At 40.5% G+C, this 25,008-nt stretch overlaps 2 protein-coding genes across 3 annotated transcripts; one reads left to right on the top strand and one right to left on the bottom strand.

The window, feature by feature from the left end:
- Positions 1–239: 239 nt before the first annotated feature.
- Positions 240–9,955, bottom strand: spty2d1 (SPT2 chromatin protein domain containing 1). Of its 2 annotated transcripts, XM_037767874.1 has the most exons (7): positions 9,814–9,955; positions 5,478–5,618; positions 4,415–4,532; positions 2,576–4,297; positions 1,159–1,315; positions 988–1,065; positions 287–859 (listed from the first exon to the last, which is right to left on the bottom strand). In XM_037767874.1, exons 2-7 carry the CDS (start codon positions 5,541–5,543, stop codon positions 766–768), a joined length of 2,235 nt encoding a protein of 744 aa, XP_037623802.1. In that variant the 5' UTR covers positions 5,544–5,618; positions 9,814–9,955; the 3' UTR covers positions 287–765. The 2 variants fall into 2 exon arrangements, with proteins under 2 accessions (XP_037623801.1, XP_037623802.1); XM_037767873.1 differs by lacking the exon at positions 9,814–9,955 and having other exon boundaries at positions 240–859; positions 5,478–6,029.
- On the top strand, positions 9,952–25,008 carry tmem86a (transmembrane protein 86A). Its single transcript, XM_037767921.1, has 3 exons — positions 9,952–10,089; positions 17,950–18,214; positions 19,664–25,008. Exons 1-3 carry the CDS (start codon positions 10,069–10,071, stop codon positions 20,092–20,094), a joined length of 717 nt encoding a protein of 238 aa, XP_037623849.1. The 5' UTR covers positions 9,952–10,068; the 3' UTR covers positions 20,095–25,008.

The following is a 25,008-nucleotide window of genomic DNA, read 5'->3' as shown; positions in this document are numbered from 1 at the left end:
CCGCAGGTTGCAGACCCCTGGTCTTTGGCTACAATCATCAACAGTCATTTAAACACAAAATGTCTAACTTACTAAAAACAATATTCCACACACTATGAGGCAAGAGAATATCTAATTGCTTTGACCAACAAAAAAAATCATACAATTTTTTATAAGTGTCATTTGTATTAGTAAGTTTTGTAGCTGTTATTCTGAGAAAACATTGCTGTAAAACAATTAAATAAGACCCTTTAAGCATATTCATCTCACCTCCCTTTAAAGGAAAAACACACAACAAGTCAAGTAGTAAAGTTTTCTGCATATTCAATTGACTTAATCAAAGTTTGTTTTGGAAAAATATGCAACAACTTCTGCTGAAAAATAGCATTTCATCATAACTTATACGTCATTGTTAGTTTAAAAAAATCACACGTCCATATTTGTAGTTCTCAGTTCTTTTTAAGATATTGAGACAAAACTGCACTCAGTGGGAAGAAATAAATAATTTAACGGGGAGAAATTTTCGTCACAGACTTAATGCTTGAATGATTTGTGCATATTTTGTTTTTGACTTTTTCAGGTTGTCTTTGACCAGCACTCTTCTCTTTTCCTCTGGAGCCAACGCCATGTGTCACTCCACTCAGTTTTTGTCCGAACATAAGGAGAGAAAGCAACAGAGGCCGAGGTGAACACAGTCACTGGGCTTCACTGCAGACCCCCTGTCCCACCGTTCAGGAGACACCACGTTTTTTTCTTTTGTTTATTCATCTCAGCCACAAAGGTGCTTCAGTTATTTCTTTTCCTCTTGGCAGTTTGCCTTTTGAATTCCTCCTCCTCTCTTCTCTCCTCCTCCATATCTTCCTGCACAGCCATTCTCAGGCTAAAGTAGCAAAGATACAGAAAAAAATAACATTATATAAAGGGGGTTAATAAAATATTATAGCTCTCTGTACAAAAAGTTCATATGTATGTACAGTTGAGGACTGTGAGGTTTATTTATCATCTTACCTTCTGGCCTCCTCTTTCTGCAGATCTTTCCAGCTGCTCTCCATGAATTTAAGTGCATAGTCACTCTCGTCCTTGTATCTGTGGAAGTTAAACGCAAATGAGGTCTATTCATCTAGAATTCACAATACAGTGAAATGACTTGTAAACAGAATATATGCGGACAACACCTACTTGTTTTTATCATAGCCGAAGATTTCCTTAATGTGCCGGGAAATGTCTTGATTGTCACCCTCGTTATCGATAAAATCGTCCATCTCTGAGTCATACTCGTCTTCCTCTTCCTCGAATTTCCTCTTGTATGCAGAGGTGATGGGTGGTAACACTGGACCTGGATAATAAATACAGAAAGTCATTTTCATTATGGGTATTGGCTTTTGGCCATTTGCTACACATGAATATAAACATACTGTATGAAGCAGACATTTAGTCTTGCTCGGGGAGGTAGGGAATGTTAAAGCGAGTCATTTCAGAATTATTGAGTTTGCAAAAGTCAATTTCCTGGTACAAGGCTAATGACATTGAAATTCTGTTTTGTTTATCTGTGTTGGAAAGATAGCCGGCCGCTCTCTGACCCAGGAATAACGACAAAGGCTGCTGAGTGTTGCTGACACACTTTATTCAGTTGGGCAAACAAACCCTTTGCCCTGCAATACCGTTTGTGTTTTTTTTGCTGTTTGCATAATGTCAGATACTGTTTATTATATTATACTATATTACATTATCAAAACATGCATTGTTTTACTATGTTCATTGTAATGTGTTGCTAATGGGGTGTGTGTGTTATGAGCTCAAATGAAGTGCTTAATGTCTTCTTTATTGCATATATAATACTATACTAAAATTGGCACAGTGCACTATGTATGAGTTGTGAATATATATATGGGAATACTTAATACTAAAAGTGTGTATATCTTCCATACCTTGTTCTTGTTATAGACAAGTGTAAAAATTGCATTAATAATCACAAAATATGAATGCAGTCAATGAATTAAAATAATTTAATTTTTACAACAAAACAGTTATCTTTCTAAATTCTTTGTTTTGCTGCTGCGTGACCATAGAAAAGGTTGCTGTGGGAGTTTGCAGAGCATACAGTGAAGGTGTTATTATCTGATATCAAGCGATTGTTGATGGAAGTGTGCCCAACAACCTGCTTGAGCAAGACCCTAACTTACATATTCCCTCTTTTATGTTGCTCTGGTGAAGAGCATGAACCCAATAGGCAAGTAGAGAAGGGTCAAAAAGCCTCTTTCCAAGCCGTGACCTGCAGCTTTTACCCCTACCTACATGTACTGCACATGCATTGATTTTAACCCATTTGATAAAGCACATTTGCCCAGGTCAGTCTTTGTCTTTATTTCACTTGTGTCCTCACTAGATCAACTTTAATGTTATTTTTGTTTCAGCAATATTGCCGTTAATGTCCATTTTATCCTTGTTTGTAGCTTTTACTGTAAGAAACTTTGGCACATGGTAATACTGTATTGAAATGTGCCGTATAACTTCTGGTTACTACAACTGAAATGTGTACTCAACGTTAACAATTAACAAGTCCAGTTCGTTACATTAACCTCTCTCTGATTCTTACCTGGTGGTCTGTTCATCATAGGTCTCTGTGGCATTCCTGGTCTGGGTGGCATTCCTGGTCTGGATGGCATTCCTGGTCTGGGTGGCATCCCGGGTCTCTGTGGCATGCCTGGCCGAGGAGGGGCTCCTGGTCTGGGTCCACCAAAGTTCTTTGATGAAATGGTCTCTGACACCACAGTGCACTGGGGTCTTCCAGGTCCTGATCCAACGCTGCCAGTCGGTCGACCGGGTACTGGTCCTCTGCTGCCTGGCCGACCAGGTCCGATCCCTGGAGGTCGGGATCCACCACCTCTAGGGTGACCCTGTAGACCACTTCCACCAGGCCTGGCCTGTGGAACACCACCAGGCCTGGCCTGTGGGACACCACCAGGTCGTGCCTGTGGTACACCACCAGACCTGCCCTGTGGTACACTACCAGGCCTGCCCTGTGGGAGACCACCAGGCCTGGCCTGGGGGGCACCACCAGGCCTGGCCTGGGGGACACCACCAGGTCGTGCCTGGGGTGTGCCTCCGGGCCTTGACTGAGGTTGGCCCCCTGCCTTAGGAGGGCCGCCCGATGAAGATCTCATCACTGAATTACCGCTTGATTTTACAGCAGAATTATTTCCAGGCCTTGGTTGTTCTCCCTTTCCAGATTTTGGGCCTCCGACTACAGGGCCCTGCTTCAATGAGCTACCCTGACTGGGCCTGGTCTGCTGGGAGCTCCCATGTTGAGATCTTTGGCCTGTTGCAGCTGTACCAGGAGCTCTGGTCCCAGAAATACCTGAGGCTCTTGATGAGTTTTCTTTTTTGATGATAAGGTCACTTGAGGTGCTGGATTTGTGGCTAGATGAGGACTTGAGCCCCCCTTGTTTGGCTGAAACCTGAGAAGACATGGCTTTCGAATGAACTTTACTGTTTATGGCACCAGATGGACTAGACGAGCTTGTCTTGGATCTGTCTCTGTCTCTGTCTCTGTCGTTGTGAGACATCTTGGGTCTTTCTCTGTCACTAACAGAGGGCCTAGAAGAAGAGTGGCCTTTATCACTAGTCGGTGTTGCATGCAACTTCTTCCCTGACCCACTGGGAAGACTCTGCTTCTCTAAGGAGTTCTTTTGTGGTCTGTAGTTCTTCTGCTCCTTCTCCGACGTGTTTTTTCTTATTGAACTAGAGCTAGGCTGAGACTTGCTGTCTCGTTCTCTCTCTGCCTTTGGGTCTTTGTCCTTTCTCTTAGCCTTGCGCTCCATCTCCAGTTCCCTTATCTCCTCAGCTGTTCGGAGCCTGTCGTCATTTTTCACTGCCTTGGCTTTTACCTCAACTGGCTCAAACTGCTTTTTCTCTGCCAATTTGAGTAAGTCTGCAAAGTTCATGGGTGGTGGAGCAGCTTTTTTAGAGGAGGGCTTGCTGCTACTTCTATTATTATTTTCACTATAACCCGTGGCTTTCCCAGGTCTCCGCGGTTCTGGCTCCTGCTCCGACTCTGAATCTGATTGTTCATACTCATAATTATCCTCATCATCCTCTGCGTCAATCGAGTTATTCCTAAATCCGTCCTCACTCATCGATCTTTCATCCATCATTTCTTGTTTTGTTCGCCTCTTCTTAGGAAGCTCTACCACTGGGATGCCATTGTAGCCTCTGAAATTGTCCTTAGTTCTGGAAGCCATGGCTCGTGCTTTACGGTCGGACTTTAACTCAACCCTCTTTGCTAGAAGTTCATCCTTCTCTTTCTTCTTTATCAATTCTGAAAGAAAAGGAGTTCATTTTTGTATTATTATTTTTTAAATCAATGAAGAATACATCCTGAACAGTTTGTGTATAACCATCAAATCCACTGATATCTGCATTAACTTAACATTACCTTTCTTTTTGCTCTCACAGTTTTGCTTCTTCAGAAGCGCCTGCACAGCAGAAGAACTTACACCTTTCGACCTCGGGTCCTTTTTGGGTGGTCCAGCTTGTAAACTGTATCTCTTGGTCTGAAAGAGGGACACATAATATACATGAAAAGGCACATCTTTACTGAATATGAAGCAGTTACACAGGTCGCTTTGCTATTTGCACTGCTCAAATGTTTTAGTTATATAGGGAAAGATCATCAGATATGTTGGTCTAAATATCACTGTAATATAAAAAATGGAAAACTGTATCTCTTGGTCTGAAAGAGGGACACATAATACATGAAAATGCACATCTTTACTGAATATGAAGCAGTTACAAAGCTCCCTTTGCTATTTGCACTGCTCAAATGTTTTAGTTATATAGGGAAAGATCATCAGATATGTTGGTCTAAATATCACTGTAATATAAAAATATAAAGACAGGCACACAGTTTTTTTTGGTAAACGTCTACCTAGCATTCATGGTGGCGAGTTAACAGCTAGCTACATCATCAGATCCTCTCTGACAGATTTATTTAATATATTTGTATTTATTTATTTGCATATATATATATATATATATATATATATATATAAAAAAAGAAAGAAATGTGTCAGGAGAGGTCAAGAAGCCACAGGCTTATACAAAGGACCTCCCCCCCAACCCCAGGAGAAAAATAAATAAATAAATAATAACAAAAAAGGAAGAAAGATTTAAACTAACAATTTTAAGAATACAACAAAAGTTAAACAACAACAAGAAGTACACAAAAATGTGCAGAAAGACCTAACCAAAAAACAATCAAATAAAAACAATTAAATGCATCCAAAAAACAGTACAGAAAAAAAGGAAAATATATCTAAACATATCAAAAGATAATCATGAATTAAATGTGATGATAATTTCCTTTTAAAGTGTTTCTAAGGATAAGGAGCTCTTGATGAGCTGGCATGTGTGTGTGTGTGCTCATAAGATTGGCCCATTTTACTGTGTGGCCTGGTTAAATTGAGTGAATTGAGTGCAAGTGAGAGTGTTTAACTCACCTGTCCATTACTAGAAACACCCTGGTTGGCCGAGGCAATGTCCAATATGTTATCAAAGTCCATCATGTTGGCAGAAAGGTTGAGCTGTTTGAAGGAAGACTCAACCAGGAGGAGCTAAAGCTACCTTTAGCTTATAAACCAGCTGAGTTTGCTCGGTATTTAGCTTTAGAAAACGGCACTTTAATAGCTTAACACTTAAATACGTTACCACAGTCCATGAGAAGGAGTATAAACTGTTTATCAGACTTGTTATCACTACTTTACTTCATCAGTAACGTTAGCAACGCGCTAGCGAGGTTAGCATTAGCTAGCCGTACGTTAACTACCGGTAGCCAAGCAACAAGCCGGAGAGACGAGGTTTTGTTCCGATACAACACACCAAACTAAGACTAGATCCATCAAAATATCCGTCAGATTAGAGTATGTTGAGTGGGAAATCGTTAAAAGTGAGCCATGATGTCGAGCCGGCTGTCGGTAGAGACTGATGACAGCATTAGAGGGTCAAAGAGCACTCTGGAGGAAGTGAGAGGACTCACTTCTGCGTGTTTCCGTCTTTGTGGGAGATTACAAAGAGTCAGTAGCATAATCAAAAATGGTCTTGATTTGGCTAATTATATTTACCAAGATTGATGTTCATTGGTGAATATATGTATCTGACAGATTAAAAAGCGAAGGGGCTTTTTGTGAATTCACATTTATTCACACTTTAATCCGTTACGTACAGAAAATGTGTTTTATGTAAGACTAACACACTTCCGCTTTTCGGCCCAAGGCCTATGGAAAGGAGGCTAGTTCACGCGTCATCACGCGTTCTATCTTTGGGGTATGACACATGCGCAGTAAAATCTGGCCTGCCTTATGTTGGCTTTTTAAAGTTTTCTTTCTTTCTTTAATTAATTTTTCTCTCCATTTTGTTTTATCCATATTTCATTTTATTTTAATTTTGTTATGAGGAAAAGGAAGAAAAAGAAAATAATATAAATATATATATATATATATATATATATATATATATATATATATATATATATATGTATATATACATATATATATATATATATATATAAACAACAAAAATCTCCTCAACTGGCCGGGCATGGGCCATGAAGCCTCAGCACCAACTGGGCTCCTCTCCACTCCACTCCTCTCTCCTTCCTCCAACTATTGCCTATGGATAGAAAAAGGGCATAATTCCTGAGCTATCAAACCAGGCTCACAAATTTATGACTACGACTGGCCTGCACTCTTGAAATTGAGCCAATCGCAACGCACGACCGCAGCTTCAGTTACACTGCGCATGTGTTACACCCCATGGATGTATTAGGAGAATTAAGGTTATACCCCCCATACCCCCAAGACCCATGTCTTCCCTGTTACCTAGCCTCCTTTCCATAGGCCTTGCTTTCGGCTTCTGATTTCTTTACGCAATGTCCGTCCATACTTCATATACCTGATACATCCTAAAATGCTGATCACTCTGTGCAATAATTATCTGATGCTGTGCAATAATTATATAATTATCTGACGGAAGCTTTGTGCAATAATCCGGCTAAACTGTAATCTCATCAATATACATATCGTATTTTTATATTTTACATTGTATTATCTTTTATATTTTTTACATTTATATTGCACTATCTCTTCTTTTTATCGTATTATCTTTTCATTAGCACCTATGGGATTGTCACAGTCTAATTTCGTTGTACTACACAATGACAATAAAGGGCTTGAATCTTGAATATCCATGTCCGTCCAAAAATAGTTTTGACACTAGTAGACCACCTGATGTCGCTAGACTCGCTGTCATTGTGGATATTCTTCATCAAATCAACATTTTGCCCAAATGCCTGTTATATTAGTCTGAGGCAATTTTACAACTATAGCCTACAATGCAAAGTTCTGAACATTATATCAGATACAAACTGCACAAAGTTTATTCTGATTAGAAATGTTGTTATTGTTGTTAGTCACATAATATATATTTTTTAAGCTCTCTTTGTGCTCTTTATGCTGGAACTATCCATGGGCACATCAGATCGATATGAAGCTAGTTATAAGTGCATTTGCAGTGGCATTCAGAATTTGCCCCATTGCAGCATTAGAGGTCAAAGGTCAAATTCTCTAAACCTCAGTGTCATGACAATGTGACCGATGGATAGAGTATAGTCTAAGCTTTACAATGATATATGACTTCATGATATTGTGTGTTGGTTACCCTCTTTTATATTATATCTTTATGTAAAATGGCAAAAACCTGCTGTCAAAAATTATACACAGGTGCAGAAACATTATCAAATGTTACCAACTTTACCAAAAGTAAAAGACAAGACATTCTGCATAACGCGTATTATGCAGAATGTGCTTTTCATGGAGTTATATTAATTGGTAAAAGGGTACTAAATAATCTGCATACTCTACTTACTATTTTACTATTACCTTTACCTCCAAACTTGCCCTAAATTCTGGCGAGGAAAAACTGGCATGACCATTTTCAAAGTGGTACCTTGACCTCTGACCTCAAGATATGTGAATGTAAATGGGTTCTATGGGTACCCACGAGTCTCCCCTTTTCAGACATGCCCACTTCATGATAATCACATGCAGTTTTGGGCAAAAACCATGCAATTATTTGCATGCAGTATAAATGTGTTATTTTTGCCTATTCTAAAATGGTGTATTGGAATATTTCTGCATACTGGGGTCCCTAAATAGTCTTGGAATTACATTAATTGGGTATCACTGTAAAGCTGAGAGCTAAACAAACTGTAACAAAATATGAAACATTTAGATAGAAGGAAGTACAAAAATAGGAGCAGTATATACAGTATGACAATAAACAGACTATTAACGAAATTGCACAAGTGGAAAAGGATATTGCACAGTGAAAATGAATTGAAATTCCACCTGAAAATATCAGGTTATGTCCGTTTTTGGTGTGTATGTGTAAGTGGTCTGTACACCACTTCTATGTGACATATACTGTTGACTTTTTTTATCTACCCCATAACATGCCCTGTCTCTCATTCCTACCCCCCTAAAAAAAGAAGTCGGAATGGAAAGGGGTTGATAGCAATGTCTTTTAAACAATGTAATCAGCAATGCATTTTATTAGAGCAACATTTCGATCTCATAGCGATGTTTGCCAGGCTTTTTGTCTGATTTCTAACGCCTAATCTGACCCATTAGGTCGGTGTACGACCAATAATAAGCTCGAAACATGTGTATATACTGCGTGTGTGTATATGTGTATGTATGTATATTTATATAAGTATACAGTATATATAAATAGATTTTATTTAATTTTATTGTTTTTAATTTTTTTTTTTTACTTGTGTATATTCTTTTTACTTATTTATCTATTTTTTTGTATATAATATGTTTTTCCTGTATCTATACTTGCTTAATTTATATTAATATTAGGTTTTTAAGTTTCTTTGTACCGAGAATGTTATTATTTGGGACGTTTGTTGAATGTTTGTTCTGTTGTTTTTCAAAATGAACAAAAAAACAATAAATATAATATTGAGAATAATAAGCTCCATACAAATGTTACCAATAAAAGCTCCATTGCTGTAAAATGTAAATAAAGGGCCATCTGCTCAGACAGCAGGCTGACTCCTCCTATCCAGGCGCCCCCTCGCAGTCTTGACCCACCCCCCCGTCACAACCACTCCGCTCTTCTATTGGTCAAGAGGAGAAAGACAAATATTACGTTATATTGAGGTAAAGGAAAAAAAGGAAATAAGAAACATTTTATACTACTTAAGAAATTTTCTAAATAAGCTATCTATATCAAATTCCAATATGGGAAAAAAAGAGAGCAGGGGTGCCCAAATGTTTTCCATTGGAGGGCCAAAACTGAAACTTGATGGTGGGCCACGGGCCAAAAGCAAAAGCTGACCTATTGTATTTTATTTTATTGTATTGTTAAGATGCAAAATGGTACTTGGATCCCAAGTTCCCTGCAGTGAAAGGCGGGACTTCGCCTCTCTATTGTCTCTGCCTCATTTTTTATTACCTCACTCGTGCCAAACTGACTTGCTTCGCTAAGTGAAAAATAATGAATAATTTGGCATCCTACATATTTAAAGAGCATTTTTACCTCACAAAAATAAAACAGCATGAACAGCGATTTAAATTATATATTTTTAAATAAATTTTTACTTCATTCTTTTCACTAAAAACATCAAACCTTGTAGTGGGCCAACAAATGTAACCAATAAAAGCTTCATTTCTGTAAAATGTAAATAAAGGGCCATCTGCTCAGACAGCAGTCTGACTCCTCCTATCCAGCAGCCCCCTCACATCTTAACCCGCCCCTTTTTACGACCACTCTGCGCTCCTATTGGTCAAGAGGAGAAAGCCCCGCCCCCCGTCTCGACCGCGCCGTGCTCCTATTGGCCAAGACAAAGCCCTGCGCTACGTCACGGCTGGTTCCTCCCCTCCTACTGGACGGTCGGACCGCCCACCGGAGCGAGGACAAAAACAATCGGCATCCCTCTCATACAGTACAACATAAACAGGAGGACACAAGACGATTTACTGGTATTAAATACCTTTTCTCACCGACACGGACACCACCGAGGGAGACATGGTTTCCCCGGTAACAGTGGTGAGTATCTGCCTATATTATTCACACATTAAACAGGAATAGTAGTGGTGGCTAGTTTAGCTACATAACAACAAATATACAATGTATCCATCCTCATTCATGTTTCTATCCTTACATATTCATTATTATTACATATATATTCACTGTTTTATTTGCCTTATTATTCACAGCATGTCCTGCTTTGTCTTCCAGGGCTAATAATGCATATATAGGTGATAATAATGAATTAGCAGTATAAATAAGGATGTCTTTATGCTGTAAATGTTGAGCCAGGTGCCCTTGGACTCTTGTCAGCGTCTTATTACCTCGTTATTTACATAATGTGCCTTATGAATGTGTTGGAGACTCAAAACAGGAACTTTTGTGTTCAAGTGGAGGTATTTCCTGACACTTTGACACGTTTTAGCATGGCTGTTTCGTCTCCATATTCCACTGAACAGAAGGACGTTTCCACACATTTCCAAAGGCAGCAAGCAGCCTCTGACAAAACCGAAAAAACCTGTCATGTGACGACCTTTTTATGTCTTTTTTTTTTTTTCTTTCCCTCCCTCCAGTAACGCATGCGCCTGAGCAGTGCTCTGCTGCTGTGGCTGCCTTTTCTTTTCATCTCCTTTTGCTGCATGCAGCTATGCTTTTACATAGACTCCATTGTTTTTGCCTATCTATTAAAGCTACAATCATTGACTCAAGTGCCACTGACTGCAGGCCATTTTAACCAAAACAGCTTGCATGAATAATTTAACCGACCCCCAGCATCCTCTTACTTTGACAGAGCTTGCTATGAAATTTTACCCCATTTATTATTATTTTTTTATTTAAAAAGGATCCCCATTAGCTGATACCAATGGCACCAGCTAGTTTTCCTGGGGTCCGAAATCAAGTACATTACATTTATCACATTCATACTATATATACAACATCATATTTGTGTCACAAATATTTCAAATTTTCCAAACATATATATATTTCACATTCATACACATCTTCCACAACCATCATCAGGAAAAAGAACAAAAGAAAAACCATACATGGCCAACTCTGGACTATCGATCAGCTGCTTAAAGGTCCCATAGCATGCTCATTTTCAGGTTCATACTTGTATTTTGTGTTTCTAATAGAACATGTTTACATGCTGGAATGTTAAAAAAAAACTTTATTTTCCTCATACTGTCTGCTTGAATATACCTGTATTTACCCTCTGTCTGAAATGCTCCGTTTTAGTGCATTTCAACGGAATTGCAACGTAATTGCAACAGAATTGCGTTGCCTAGCAGCAGTTTGGGTCCATGTGTACTTCCTGTCGGCTGATGACATTCACATACACTGCAACAGGAAATAAACTTAGACACATTTAGAATGTTTATGTTTAAACCATGTAATGGTCTAAATATTGTATATTTGTGACATCACAGATGCACAGAAATCCTAACGGCTTGTTTCAAACGCACAATTTCTGAATACGGGCTGTGTGTATTTCTCTGTATATTGAGCGCTTCGATACTTTCACAGTATTTATAAAGCACTTAAATCTGCTTTATAATATAAAAGACATGAAAATCTTACTTTTTACAATATGGGACCTTTAAGTAATGTATTTGCAGGGGCCAAATTGGCCTGTAGTGAACTCTCTGACGTGTAGCCTAGCTGTGTGTTTAATGTGAGAGGAGCCGGTGTGGAGGAATGCTTGCCATACAGACTGGTTGCCTTAGTGATGATGATGATGCTGTGCAGGTCCTGCTTGGGGATGCTTGACTTAATTATAAAGAACTTGGCCCCGCAGTTGGCCCGCAGTATTGCAGTGAAAGGGAACGTAGTGTTATGCGCTGAGACAAAACACTGTTGGACTAGGACACACATTTCTCTCCCTCCAATTTGAAAAGAAAAAAGTGGAAACATCTCATTGACCATTCCAAACAAAAGCCAATTAATCATTATTTTCATTTTCCTTAGTTTTGTATACATTGCTCTCAGAGTATTGTATGATCTGTTATTTTGAGTTATATCTAAAAAGGTACATTGTAATAATTAAAAAAAACAATGGGAAATCAGTGGGTTTAGTGCAGAGGTGAGGAAAAAGGTAACACCTGCACACTACTCCATGCCACAATATTTTTATTGACTACGTTTTGATCCTACTTGGACCTTCGTCAGGTCAAAATGTTTGAAAAACTGGATACCACACCCATATTTATACATAAAGGAACACCAACAGGCAAACAAGCTGACGGCAGGTGTTCATCCAAAACACAGGCGTGAATATTGTCTCTGCCTCTCCATTTTATTATTACATCACTCGCTCCAAACTGACTTGCTGCGCTAAGTGTCACTCTGCCTCGTCATACTCGGATAATGAAAAATAATTAATAATTTGGCATCCTACATATTTAAAGATCATTTTTACCTCACAAAACTAAAACAGCATGAACAGCGATTTAAATTATATATTTTTTAATTTATTTTTATTTTTATCTTTTTCACTAAAAACATCTGGCCAGCTTGGCTTAAAGGCAAAACTTTGGACAACCCTGGTTTAGAGTATGTGGGTTCACCCTCTATTCCTACTCAGAGGTAAAATATATTGTGAAAAAGGGATCACCTGAAATGCAGCTATATTTAGGCTTTCTTTTTTATTTCTGACTCTAAACTGTTTTTTTTAAAGACTGCCACGCTCCATGCCACTTGATGAACAGACTGTTCTGCTCTTAAGGGAATTTATCAACTTTTGTCATTTACAGATGATCTAGAGTCATCCACTCAGAGCAGCACGTACTGTTCTAAACTAATGTGGACTTTACACTCACTGGCAGGTGCTGTATCCCAGAGTTACAGTGGGAGCTTCACTTTGCTTCTTTTTGGCTTTTTTTTATAACATTCTTGAGGCGTTTGACAATGTCCCATGTCCCCAAAGGTTTTTATTGCACCAAGTATTACTCACTTACTTCAAAAACTTTGTATAATGCAGCAAACAGATTTTAATTACACAGGCGTGTTGTTCAGCTGAGATCAAGTTTAAGAACTGTACTGTACCGCTCGTCTTCCACTGACCTCAAGATATCCTTGGAGTAGAAGCAGCTGTAAGAGAGATCCTTCTCCCACAGCAGCGTTGCGTGATGCTACATAGAAATAACACTGTCATATGACTCACATGCCAGCTGTGCCTGCCAGGGACCATACTTATGTTACAGTTTCCCTCTGCCCAATTGTGTACACAAGACTTTACAGGTCTTTTATGTGTTTACGTGTATCATGTTTCAGTCACTCGGCTAGCATGACCCAGAAAAATTGAATAGATGTTCATCCGGGGCTGGGTGTTATTCAATGCTTCAATGCAGTGCTTTTGTTGGTTCGCGGTTGGTGCCGAAGTATTATCGGTTAACAGCTGCTTGTTTCTTCCTGGACTGCAGTTACAAGAAGACAAGTTCGGGCTCAAGTTGCTGATAGTTTGGCCAGTGACAAAAATGTGCAAATTTGTAAACATGTTAGGACAATGCAGTATATAATAGTCAGCATTTTTCAAGTGATTCTGCATCGTTTGCTAGCTTGTAAAGTTCATTTATTTGTAGTTTAACACAGCTAAATAAGCATCTCTGTAATTCGAAAATAACAGAAAATCCTTTGTTTGGTACTTTGGAAAAAAAAGAGAGCCTTTCCATCCTGTTGTTCATTCCAGCTAAAAAAAAACACCTAGTTAGTGACCATGCACATGCAGTCAATCATTAACTATATTAGTCTTTAACAGAGCACAGAGGCAGGTGTTTTGCAGCCACTCAGCTGCATGTGCTACAGCACTTATGCAAACAGCTTTTATTTGTAATGTGATCATTCAGTCGGCAAGATGACAACACAATGATTAATTTCGTTTGCCTCTCAAATGAGGCAGTATGTTCTGTTCTCCTTTATGCCGACGACAGCTGACTGTCACACAGGGCTCGTAGCCGTCGCTAATGTCCCATTCACTGTCCCTGCAGACAAGATGACGCCTCGATCAATGTGAGCTGGGTAGGTTACAGCTGAGACGATAACCGAACCGCAAAAAACCCCCCCCGCAATCTCATTCAGGTACAAGACACTGAACAGGAGAACTGAGCCCGAGAGAAATAAAACCATTGCATCCACTGTGGACCGGTTATCATAACTTAGATTAAAGTCTCAACATGAGACTTTAATCTAAGTTATGATTACTTGGAATGTGGAAGATTAGAAAGAGTAGCTTTGTGGCATACAGTAGGTGTGTACTCAGTGCTGTTTTAGTCTCTCCTCTTTGCAGCCCTTTTTCTGATTGTGTATACAGTAAGTTTACATGAACAACAATGAAAGGGAAACTGCAAAGTATGGCTCAATGGCAGCATGAATAGGACCAAAGGTTATGGGAATCTCTGACTTCCTCCCACCTTCCTCCCTGGAATCTGTGTTTACCCTCCAAAATCTCTTACTGTACTAGACAGTGATCTACATATCCTTTGAGTTGTTTTTTTCCCCCACAAATAACAATCAAACTCTTTGTGATCATGGATCCATGAACCTAAATATCATTCATTGGGCCTCGGCCTGCAGATCTCCGGCTTTCACTGCACATTATTAAATAATAGATAGGCCCTATCTGTGCAATGATCCCGACAGTTCACCAAAAATATGTTGTGCTTTCTTGTGTCCTGTGCTAAAGTAGCCACCAGTGACCTGATAAACAGAGTTATGATATTGGCTAGTCTGCTTGGCACCCATTTGGCCGGAATGGGACGGATAGACTCACCCTACACACACATTTTTGTCATAAGACTAGCTTTAATCCTTATGTATGTATCCACCTGTATTACGAAGGCCATTGAAAGTAAATAATGAAGAGAGGAGGAGTGCATTAGTTCACATTATACACCTAGCTTTAGTGGAAAGAGTCCTCTCGTGCTACTTGCATCTGGAAGAAACTGATAATATCCTGAATGTACATGTAAGTAGGAAGCAAAATATTATTTTATGTGTAAAAAAGTGCCCTCATAGCAGCTTATTTTGATACTTATCTCAACCTTGTCAAGTTGTCAGAGGACGCTCTGGGCCCTTATGACAGTGGTAAACCTGCTATTCCTCATTTTTGCCACTTTGTCAATCAAACTAGAAGAAAAAGACTGAAACCGCCCCAAGGTGTGGTAGAATCAATGAGAAAATTAAACACACAGTGTCAGAAAGAACCCATGGAAAAATAAGTACAGAGTAATACCAATAATAGTGATGAAAAAAAAAAAAATCACAAGTACAGAGACAAGAAAACACAACAAGGTAAGTTGAAGACGATGTAAGCTGTCACTTTAATTTTTTTCACTAAAATCGCGGATGTATTTGGAAATGGTATGCCACAGTGTGGGAGCATAGTTGAAAATACAATACACTTGCTTCTACATGTTGTCTATGCAGTATGGGTATCTAAGATGGCAACTCTCTGCACTTATCACAAGTCTGAAGAAGAGCCTGGTGCTCGAAATGCTTCAGCAATAAAAATCCTTCTAACAGAAGCTACTTGGTTTGCAGATCTATCTGTTTCAATTCTGCTACATATTTCTTTGATCCAGCACCCATCCCACCGCACACTGGATGTGCGTGTATTTGTTACCATTTTGTATTGAAAGTTTTGTCTCTGAACATGTACCAAAACCACATCACAGGGTGTCTGCATTCTTGGCTAGTCCTTAGACACTGCAGAGCTCCATATGCTCTACAATCAGATCTTAATGATACAGACAGCCAGTATAGATCAGCTAAAGCTGGAGTGATATGCCTTCTTCACTTTTTAGTTTTGTCAGGAGTCTTAGAAGCAAGACTTTCAGTACACTGTGGCTTCACAATAGAATTGAGGAAACGTGAAAAGTGCATCACATTAATTCTGCATACCTGAGAGGAACATATGAATGAACTTGGCAGATGTTTCTCTTTGAAAAGAATGAAAGTATCGCCACCCAAAAATCTTGTATCTTAGGGCAAAATGCATAGCTACGAAATAAATCTGCCTCTGCTTGGTCCCATTTTCTCACAAATTGGTGACGTTTCTGGGAATATTTTATGTAGCTTCACTTTCGAGTAATGTAACCTGTGTAGAATTTTAAACTGTATCAAACAGTGCCTGGCCTTTGGTCTTGGTCTTTATCCCGGTCCTTTTTTATACAGCTCATATCTATTTGCTCATGGTCTTGCATACAGTCTCTCAGACACTGGTCCAGCTTGTCAGGTGTTGCACTCTCAAAATTGTGAAGATGAGTTTTCACAAAGTGTCTAATCTGGAGATATCCAAAAAAAAGTCTGTCTTTGCCAGCCCATATTTCTCCTGAAGCTGCCGAAAGGACGCAAACGTACCCTGAATGTGTAAATCCCCATCACTACTCAGTCCGGATTCTTTCCATTGATCAAAGGCTCCATCCATAGCTGAAGGAGTAAACGATGGATTTGCCGATATCGGAAGTGTAAAGGATAGAGCTAAGTTTAAATTGTTTAGCTACTTGTTTCCAAATTTGAATTTAGTACTATCAATAAAACTTGGCAGATGAATTAATGCTGTTTTGGTCACACACTATGATGTGGGACATAAAGCTTAAAATGACAGTAGATAACACCCAAGCTTGTGTTTTTTGTCTCAACATGCTTGTTGTGATCACGTGTGAACTTGTGTGTCAAATCCCTCTTTCATTTCCTGCCGTGTTTGTCATGTCAGCTCCACCAACTCGAGGTCAAACATTTTGTCTGATTCTGCACGCTAATTTGGATTTTATTGAGCAATCGGGGCGCTCCACTTCCTCCCTTCCTCCAGGAACATATGAACTAGAGTGACCCCTCATTTTCTCTCTCACCTCTTCTTCCCCCCACCTCACTTGTCCAATCCTAAATCCAGCTGTCATCTGAATGCTTGTAACCCCACCCCGCTCACTGTCCCCCTCCCCTAAAGCTTCACGACCCTCCTGCTTCTTCTAGTCTGCCCTACTTACTTATTCTTTCGTGAATATTGCAATCGGAGCATCGCTTTTGGCATCATTTTACTTTACCACAGAATGTTTGTTGAGATGGATGCAATAGGGCCACTGGAAAATAGTCATTTGGGACATCAAATAGCAGCCCAGTCTTTTCAACCCTTTCCCCGTTGACCCCTTCTTTGTCCTCTTACTCGTGTCCTCCTTATCTCTCCTACAGTGATCGCAGCTCTAGTGAACCCTCGCTCAATTTCATCAACCTCTCCTCTCTTCTCTCTCTTTGTAGCGATTCTCAGAACAGATAGGTGGGTGGTCATCCCAGAGGTGTGTTATGAAACCTCTTTCTAGGCCTGTTTTTGTATCTTTGTGACCCAGTGGGGCCTCATGTATTTGGACAGAAAGACATATGACTGGTAGCACAGCTTGAAAGAAGAAATTGAGACTTGAATATGCTCCACATGTCTCAAGAAGATGAGATACGGAGAAGAAGGTGAAGCAGAGGAGGAGAGGAGAAACAAAAACAAGATGGGAAGTGAGAAGAAGAGGTTACAGGGAGTCAAAGGAACAGCGTGGAGCTTTTTGCATTTCCCCTTCTATTTGCTGTTTCTGCAGAGTTTCGCTTCAGCCACAAAACACGTGCTCGTCTGAAACAGTGATGCAAACTAGTGACCACACAATGCCTGGAGACTGTTCCAGTCCTAACCCAAACCACTCTGCCAAATAGGGAGAAGTACTTACTGTTGGCTGCGTGTGTTCCCTCGTTTAAGGATATAGTTCAAGCACTGTGCCTTGAGATAAAAGCCCCTTTGATAAATCTATCTGCAACGATAGTATCACATTGAATAGAATCACCTCATGTAAGGGCAACCAGCTGGGACTAAATTAATGATGTAAATATTTAATCTGCCTTCAGGTCAAGAGCGAAGGCCCCAAGCTGGTGCCATTCTTCAAGGCGACCTGTGTGTACTTTGTCCTGTGGCTGCCCACCTCGAGCCCATCCTGGTTCAGTGCACTGATCAAATGTCTACCCATCTTCTGCCTCTGGGTGTTTCTGCTGGCACATGGCTTCAGCTTCCTAGGTGCTCACTCCAACGCCCGCAAGATCCTGGCCGGCCTCATCTTCTCTGCTCTGGGTGACGCCTTTCTCATCTGGCAGGAGCAGGGCTACTTCGTCCACGGTGAGGGGAAACCTCGCTTTGTTACAACCTTCTCATCTACAGGACTTTCATATATATATATATATATATATATATATATATATATATATATATATACTGTATATTAGGGCTGTCAAAATTAACAATGATAACACGTTAACGCAAATTCATTTTAACAGCACTAATTTCTTTAAAGCATTTACGCAACTTGTGATTTTTAGGTTGTAGTGCACTCAGTTTTAAAGGTAGAGAGAAGTTGCTATCATATGAAACTAGAAAACCCAAAGAATCCATACTAGTCATACTATCATAATGTCATACTAGCTCGTCGCGAATGAGGCTAAATAACGCTCCAAACTTGCCCTAAATTCTGGCGAGGAAAAACTGGCATGATCATTTTCAAAGTGGTACCTTGACCTCTGACCTCAAGATAGTTGAATGAAAATGGGTTCTATGGGTACCCACAAGTCTCCCCTTTACAGACATGCCCACTTTATGATAATCACATGCAGTTTAGGGCAAGTCATAGTCAAGTCAGCACACTGACACACTGACAGCTGTTGTTGCCTGTTGGGCTGCAGTTTGCCATGTTCTGATTTGAGCATATTTGTTATGCTAAGTGCAGTAGCTGTGAGGGTTTCTGGACAATATTTGTCATTGTTTTGTGTTGTTAATTGATTTACAATAATAAATATATACATACATTTGCTCCCATATTGATAAGAGTATTAAATACTTGACAAATCTCCCTTTAAGTTATATTTTGAACAGATAAAAAACGCGCAATTAATTTGCGATCAATCACGATTAACTATGGACAATCATGCGATTTATCACGATTCAATATTTGAATCGATTGACAGCCATAATATATATACTATATATTACATAAGTCCGATTTATTTTAATTTTGTATTTTTGGCCATCATCACTATCGGTAATAGCATAATGTTATCTGGAAAGTCACAGTGACATTGCTAAGAAAAACAAAAAACAAAGTAAAAACATGGGTGGTCAGGTAATTATAGAGGTTAGACTAGGAAGACAAAATGAAAATGAACAGCTGATCTGTTGTAAACACCCATCATGGTTTACAGACATGAGTCGTGGTTCAACTTTGACCTACTGCACTTAGGTTTTCCTTCAAATAAAGTGGTAGCTAATCTGACAAAACTGATGGCACGTTTACAAGTTGTTTTCTCGGCTCAGTAGACTTGTTGAGACATGTTGTTGCAATGTCACAGTACTCCCAGTTCTCAGAAACGTTCCCAGTACTAACACCGCCCAAAAGTACAAATGTAAGAGCAAAGAGGTAATAAACATAAATCATCCTTTATTTTCTCTACTTCATCCAGTGTCATGCTTGAAGCTTTATTTTACATTGAACAGATAGATAGGATGCTACTGTACTTTGTAGGAGTGTGTTTAGATTTAAATCATATATAAGTATATGTATATAATGTCCTGCAGGTCTTCTGATGTTTGCCATCACCCACATCCTCTACTCATCTGCCTTTGGGATGAAGCCCGTTAACGTGTCTGCTGGCCTGGCGATCACTGCTGTGTCCTCTGTGAGCTACATGCTGCTGTACCCCTACCTGTCGGGCCCCTTCACCTACCTGGTGGCCGTCTACATCGGCCTGATCGGCTTCATGGCCTGGAGGGCCGTCGCCGGCCTGCAGCTGACCAACGACCTGTGGACCTGGACCAAGCTGTGCGCCTGTCTGGGCGCCATACTCTTCATGGTCTCCGACCTCACCATCGCCGTCAACAAGTTCTGCTTCCCCGTGCCCCACTCGCGCGCCATCATCATGGCTACTTACTACGCCGCCCAGATGCTGATAGCGCTGTCGGCCGTCGAGTGCCAGGACGCGGCTGACAGCGCCCGGAAGAGATTGTGAGGCACCGCCACGTCCGCAGTGAACGACCGCGAGGCTGGGAAGGCGGCAGCCGCCCCCGCCACTCCGGCCCTGAGTGATCATGGACACATCTCACTGCCAGATCCCCAGCCCTCAACCCTCATCTCAGCGTGGCGCTCCCACACCGTTGTAACCATGACGACTGGTTCACTACAGTCTCCTCATGGCTATCACCCTACTGCCCCACTAGTATGGTAGTCTCACACCTGTCTTCTTACCACGATGGTAGTATTATCTCCAGCCCCTCCCGACAACAGTCCTACCTGCCCCCTCCGAGCCTAGACTGACTGTCTCTCAAACCTAGTTACCATGGAGACAAGCGTAGTAATATTAACCTGCTATATATAGAGAGTATTACTTTTAACTGTTATGTTTTAATTTAAGGGGAGCATGTCACTGGGGACCTTCCAAGGAGTGTGTGTGTGTGGGAGAGCGATTGTGTGTGTGTGTGTGCATTCATGTGTGTTTGATTAACACTCTTTACCTCGCAGTCCCGTCGCACACAGTCACCACACTGACTCCCACCACACAACTTCATTAAGCGGTCCAATAACACAGTTAAACGTCTTATTTTTCTCTTTTTGTTTCGTTGCCTGAGACCTTGTTAAAAAAGGGATTTTTCTTGCCCGTGTTTGGCTTTTCGCTCTCTGTTCCTCCGTTAAATTAAGGGTGCTATTCTTAAAGTCAGGAGCACATCCACACCTGCTCTATTATCCGCAGTCCCTTCCATTTCAATTACAAACAACCACACACTGCCTTTGTTCACTCCACTATTTACCATCCTCAACAAATCCACATCCAGTCTCTCCGGTTTAGTGAAATAGGACGTCCTTATAATAACTAGACGTACAGATGTACAGAGAACATACTGTATGACAGAGACGCAGATAAGGCAACGAGGTGGAAAGGCAAGGAGGGAAAGTTGCGTGACAGCAACAGCTGCTGCGTATTGTAGTTTTAGTGATTGACAGGTGGCGGTTGTTTGTGGGAGCTTCCTGCTGAGATGTTATTGACATCGTACTGCTGTCACAAAGAGAACACAGTACACATCCTAACATGCTGTACGCGTCTCTCAGGCGTTTTAAAAGTGTTTTGCCTGCAAATGTAGGTGCAAATGTTGACATGCTCACACACCTGACACCTACGACCCCCGCCGGTTTAGTTATTAGGAAAAATCTGTAGGGGTTTCTTATTGCTGGACTAGATCAGCCGACCCATGCTGTCATTGGCCTGGGACCATGTTATGAAGACTGAATAGAAGGGCTATGTATGTTACAAGCTGGAGTCTCTCTGTGTGTGTCTGGGCCTCTTAAGGCATTCACTCACTCACAACGACACGCACACTAGGGCTGACCCGAAGTCTTCGAAGCTTCGACCGTTTGCCATGGTATTCGACCTCCAAATCACTATTCGAATGCTTCGTTTTAAATGTATTTATTTATTTTATATAAAAGTGTGTAATAATAATTTTTAAATCCCAAAATAGCACATGAAATAAGGAATAATCCCACAACATTATTAATTATTAGTATCGCTGTATATCACTGTTTGTTGTGTGTAAAGGTGCATGTTTGTACAGTAGTCCAGTACAGTAGCACTGTCGACGGGCACTGATGGAGACTTGTCAGCGTCCCGTGCCACGCTTCTACGCAAATACCTTAGAATATTTCTTACCGAAGCTTCGAAGTCCAAAAAATGGTATTCGGGGCAGCTCTAACGCACACAAACATGCACATAAACATACACATTGCCCCGGGGACAGCCTGACTGATGAAGAAAACAAAGGGAGATGATGGAACTGGCTTGTCATGTGAGGGAACAGTTATCCCATTATTCCCAATAATTCCCCCTCACAGGACATTTCATCAGCTCTAATCCTGCACAATCCACCGCGGCTAATCCGCGTCAGGTCGGCTGATATTTTGTCTTTCATCTATCCAACATTTCCCCCTCTCACCTTTTCGTTTGTTTCACGGTTTATCCTAGGATGAAATGTCTTACTGCAATACTGAAGAAGTATACTGTCTACATGCATGTTTTGAGTGTGTGTGCATGTGTGAGAGTGTGTGTATTGTCCTCGTCTTGGCTGTTGAGTGAACGTACCTGCGACAAGTCAGAACCAACAGAAATGCTGTGAACCATCATTAGCTTATGTGGAGTAGAAACACTAGTTTAATGTGTTCTCACAAGGCTCTTAAATTGTCTTCATACCCTTCACCTCTTGGGATTTGTTACCTCTGGATGTGTTTGATCCCCCCGAATGTGTTGTCAGCTAAAGATGATAGTATTTAATTGGGCACAGTGTATTCAAACGGGTGTATATCTATTCTTTAGGTTTAATTTGACCTTAAGAATAAGCATTTATATACGCTTATTACCTAGTATACATCACTGGCATTCTGATTAATACCACTAACAGTTAGTATACTGGAAGGAAAACTAATTAGATCACAAAGAAAAACAAAAGTATTAATCACTAACAAAAAATAGCAAAGGGATAGCTTTTGTTATTTACCATGCACCTTAACGTGATATATATAAACAAACAGTCATGGAAAAGAAACATACCCGTGTTATGGGTTCGTTCTGCTGGGTCAATGACCCCTGGTTGCTGTCGCTAACACACCCACATACGCACAAAAGAACCCGCACACATCAAAACATGTTTATGTATCCCATCAGTCACCATGAAAGATCTGCAGGCAGAGCATGGTGTTGACACTCGTCAAGGTTTCCTAAACAGCAGCACACAGTCTTAGTTTGACCGAGAAAGACACTCGGGCCCGAGCCCCGTCTATTTCGAATAGTTCCTCAATCTCCTTTTGGCCTGTCAGCGCACACGTCAGCACCATATTTCTGCTAAGTCAGACAGAAGCGTAGACGAAGTCTATGGTCAGACGTGTTTCGTCAGTCCGTCTGTGCGACTACTCTTCTTCGGTTCCGTGTTATAATTTGTCCTCCCGGCGTTTGCTGCGACGTCCCACTCTGCAGCACTCTTCCTCTTTTCATCTCATCCAACACGCTCTGTCAACAACTAATATTGTGCGTAAAGACATCCACAGAGGCTTAATAGCAGACATGCATCCGTCTGCTTTGTGCCGTCTTAAATCAAGGTTTAGTGGAGTACAAGCAGAGATGCTAGATAACATGATTGACTATCTAGTAAAACCATGAGGGAGATCGAGTCGCTTACTGTGTTTGCAATTTATGTAAGCACTACTTTCTTTGTCCTCTGCCACAGAAAGCCTCCTGACTTTTGCTCCTAATGGCTGCATGCCAGAAGACAGGCTTTTACTTTGAAGTATTTCTGTGATTATTTTTGTCGCACACTTTGGAGAAAAGTCTCCATGACTTTGGAAGGTGAAGTTGCTTTTCTGAGAGTGATGGATGAGTGTAAAGCAAGAACTCAAATTCCATATTGAGTCAGTAAGTTGCCACTTCTTATCTGGAGGATTTAGTTTTAATACTCACACTGTTTTCTCCTCCATCGTTTCTATTTTTATTTGACTTTGGTCACAGATAGCCAAAGCTGGAAGTATAATAGAACTCGTTTCATTGAGTGGAACTTGTTAACTTTAGAGCCCTCTCATGTATCAAACACCCTTTTGTTTCGCAGGAGGCCGAGGTCCCCCCCTCGTTGGTGCATTTGCAACCTCCACTTAGGAGGCAGGTTATTGTTGAGCGATACTGTAGCTGTAAATTAGGCGAGGAGGTGAAATACGACACACAGGGGAAGACTCCTTTTCCATCCGGCTCGCGTTAAGCTGCCATCCTGTCCCCCCTCACAGATGGCAGGCCAGCAGGCGCATCACTTTACCTCGGCCTGTCAACAGCCCTGTTGTTCTGAGCTTTGTGCGTGCAGACAAAAGGGATCTGAGAGAGCTGCTGTGGGAGGCCACCAGTATGGTTGGACCTGCGCTGTTGAGTAACGAGCAGGAACCAGTAGCTGTTGTAGTAGAGAGGGCCCCGTGGTTTCACTCAGCCCTCTCAATAAGTTGGCACTTTTCTTTAAAAGTTCTCTCTCTCTCTCTTTTTTCTTTTTGCTGTCGTTTCTTGTGATGTTTGATTTTTAAGCCTTTGCTGTTAATGTGCTGTGCCCATTATCACGCAGCGGTTTGACATTCAAAAGCTGTAAAGTTTGTGTATCTTTTACTTACGCATGACAAGTAGGTTGAGATGAATCCTCCGTGTCAACACTCATCTACAGTGATGGAAAAGTGCACATACGACACACCCAGGTGTTTTTATAATTATGACTGACAGTTCTCCAACATCAGTATGAGCCTATGACAAGCATGTAAAAGTAATCTTCTTTTTTATAATATTAATAATGAATCTACTGTGTGCAGCACTTTTTAAGGCCAGTCAATCTCTCTTTAAACAGCTATAGTGTTAAAAACAAGCTGCTCTTTTTTTCCTTTTAACTCTTTGCATCTCCATTTTTAAGAGAACAGAAGTTGCTGTTTTGACGTTGATGGTTTAAGCACAAGAAAGTGACGTGTGAGAGAATCAGCGTTTTTATTTAAAAGGCATTAATTGCTCTTGAAGTGTTACAAACCTGTATGTATAAATCATTTTTTTTAAAGTGTTATCCTTTTATTTGCTGCCCCTAATGTTATTTTTGCCTGTCACCGTGGAAAGAGCTGGGTTTGTTTTCCACAAATACTGTTTTTTGAAGGCCCATTACAATGCATCTTTTGACTTGATTACGGACAAATGTTTTCTCTTATTTTTATTCTATGATATACTTTACCTTGTTGTCCTTGATTTTCACTTTGTGATTTCTTCCTTTCATGACCGTAGAGATGAAATAGTTTCTTTGCTGTAGTGAAACTGCTATGAATGTGAATATCTATTGGAAAAAATAAATGCAAATACAATGCAACTTCAACATTA

The sequence above is a fragment of the Sebastes umbrosus genome, chromosome 4 (genome assembly GCF_015220745.1).
Source record: "Sebastes umbrosus isolate fSebUmb1 chromosome 4, fSebUmb1.pri, whole genome shotgun sequence".
In the NCBI taxonomy this organism is placed as follows: Eukaryota; Metazoa; Chordata; class Actinopteri; order Perciformes; family Sebastidae; genus Sebastes; species Sebastes umbrosus.
The sequence above is the reverse complement of the archived record's forward strand: the minus strand, read 5'-3'. Positions and strand labels throughout refer to the sequence as shown.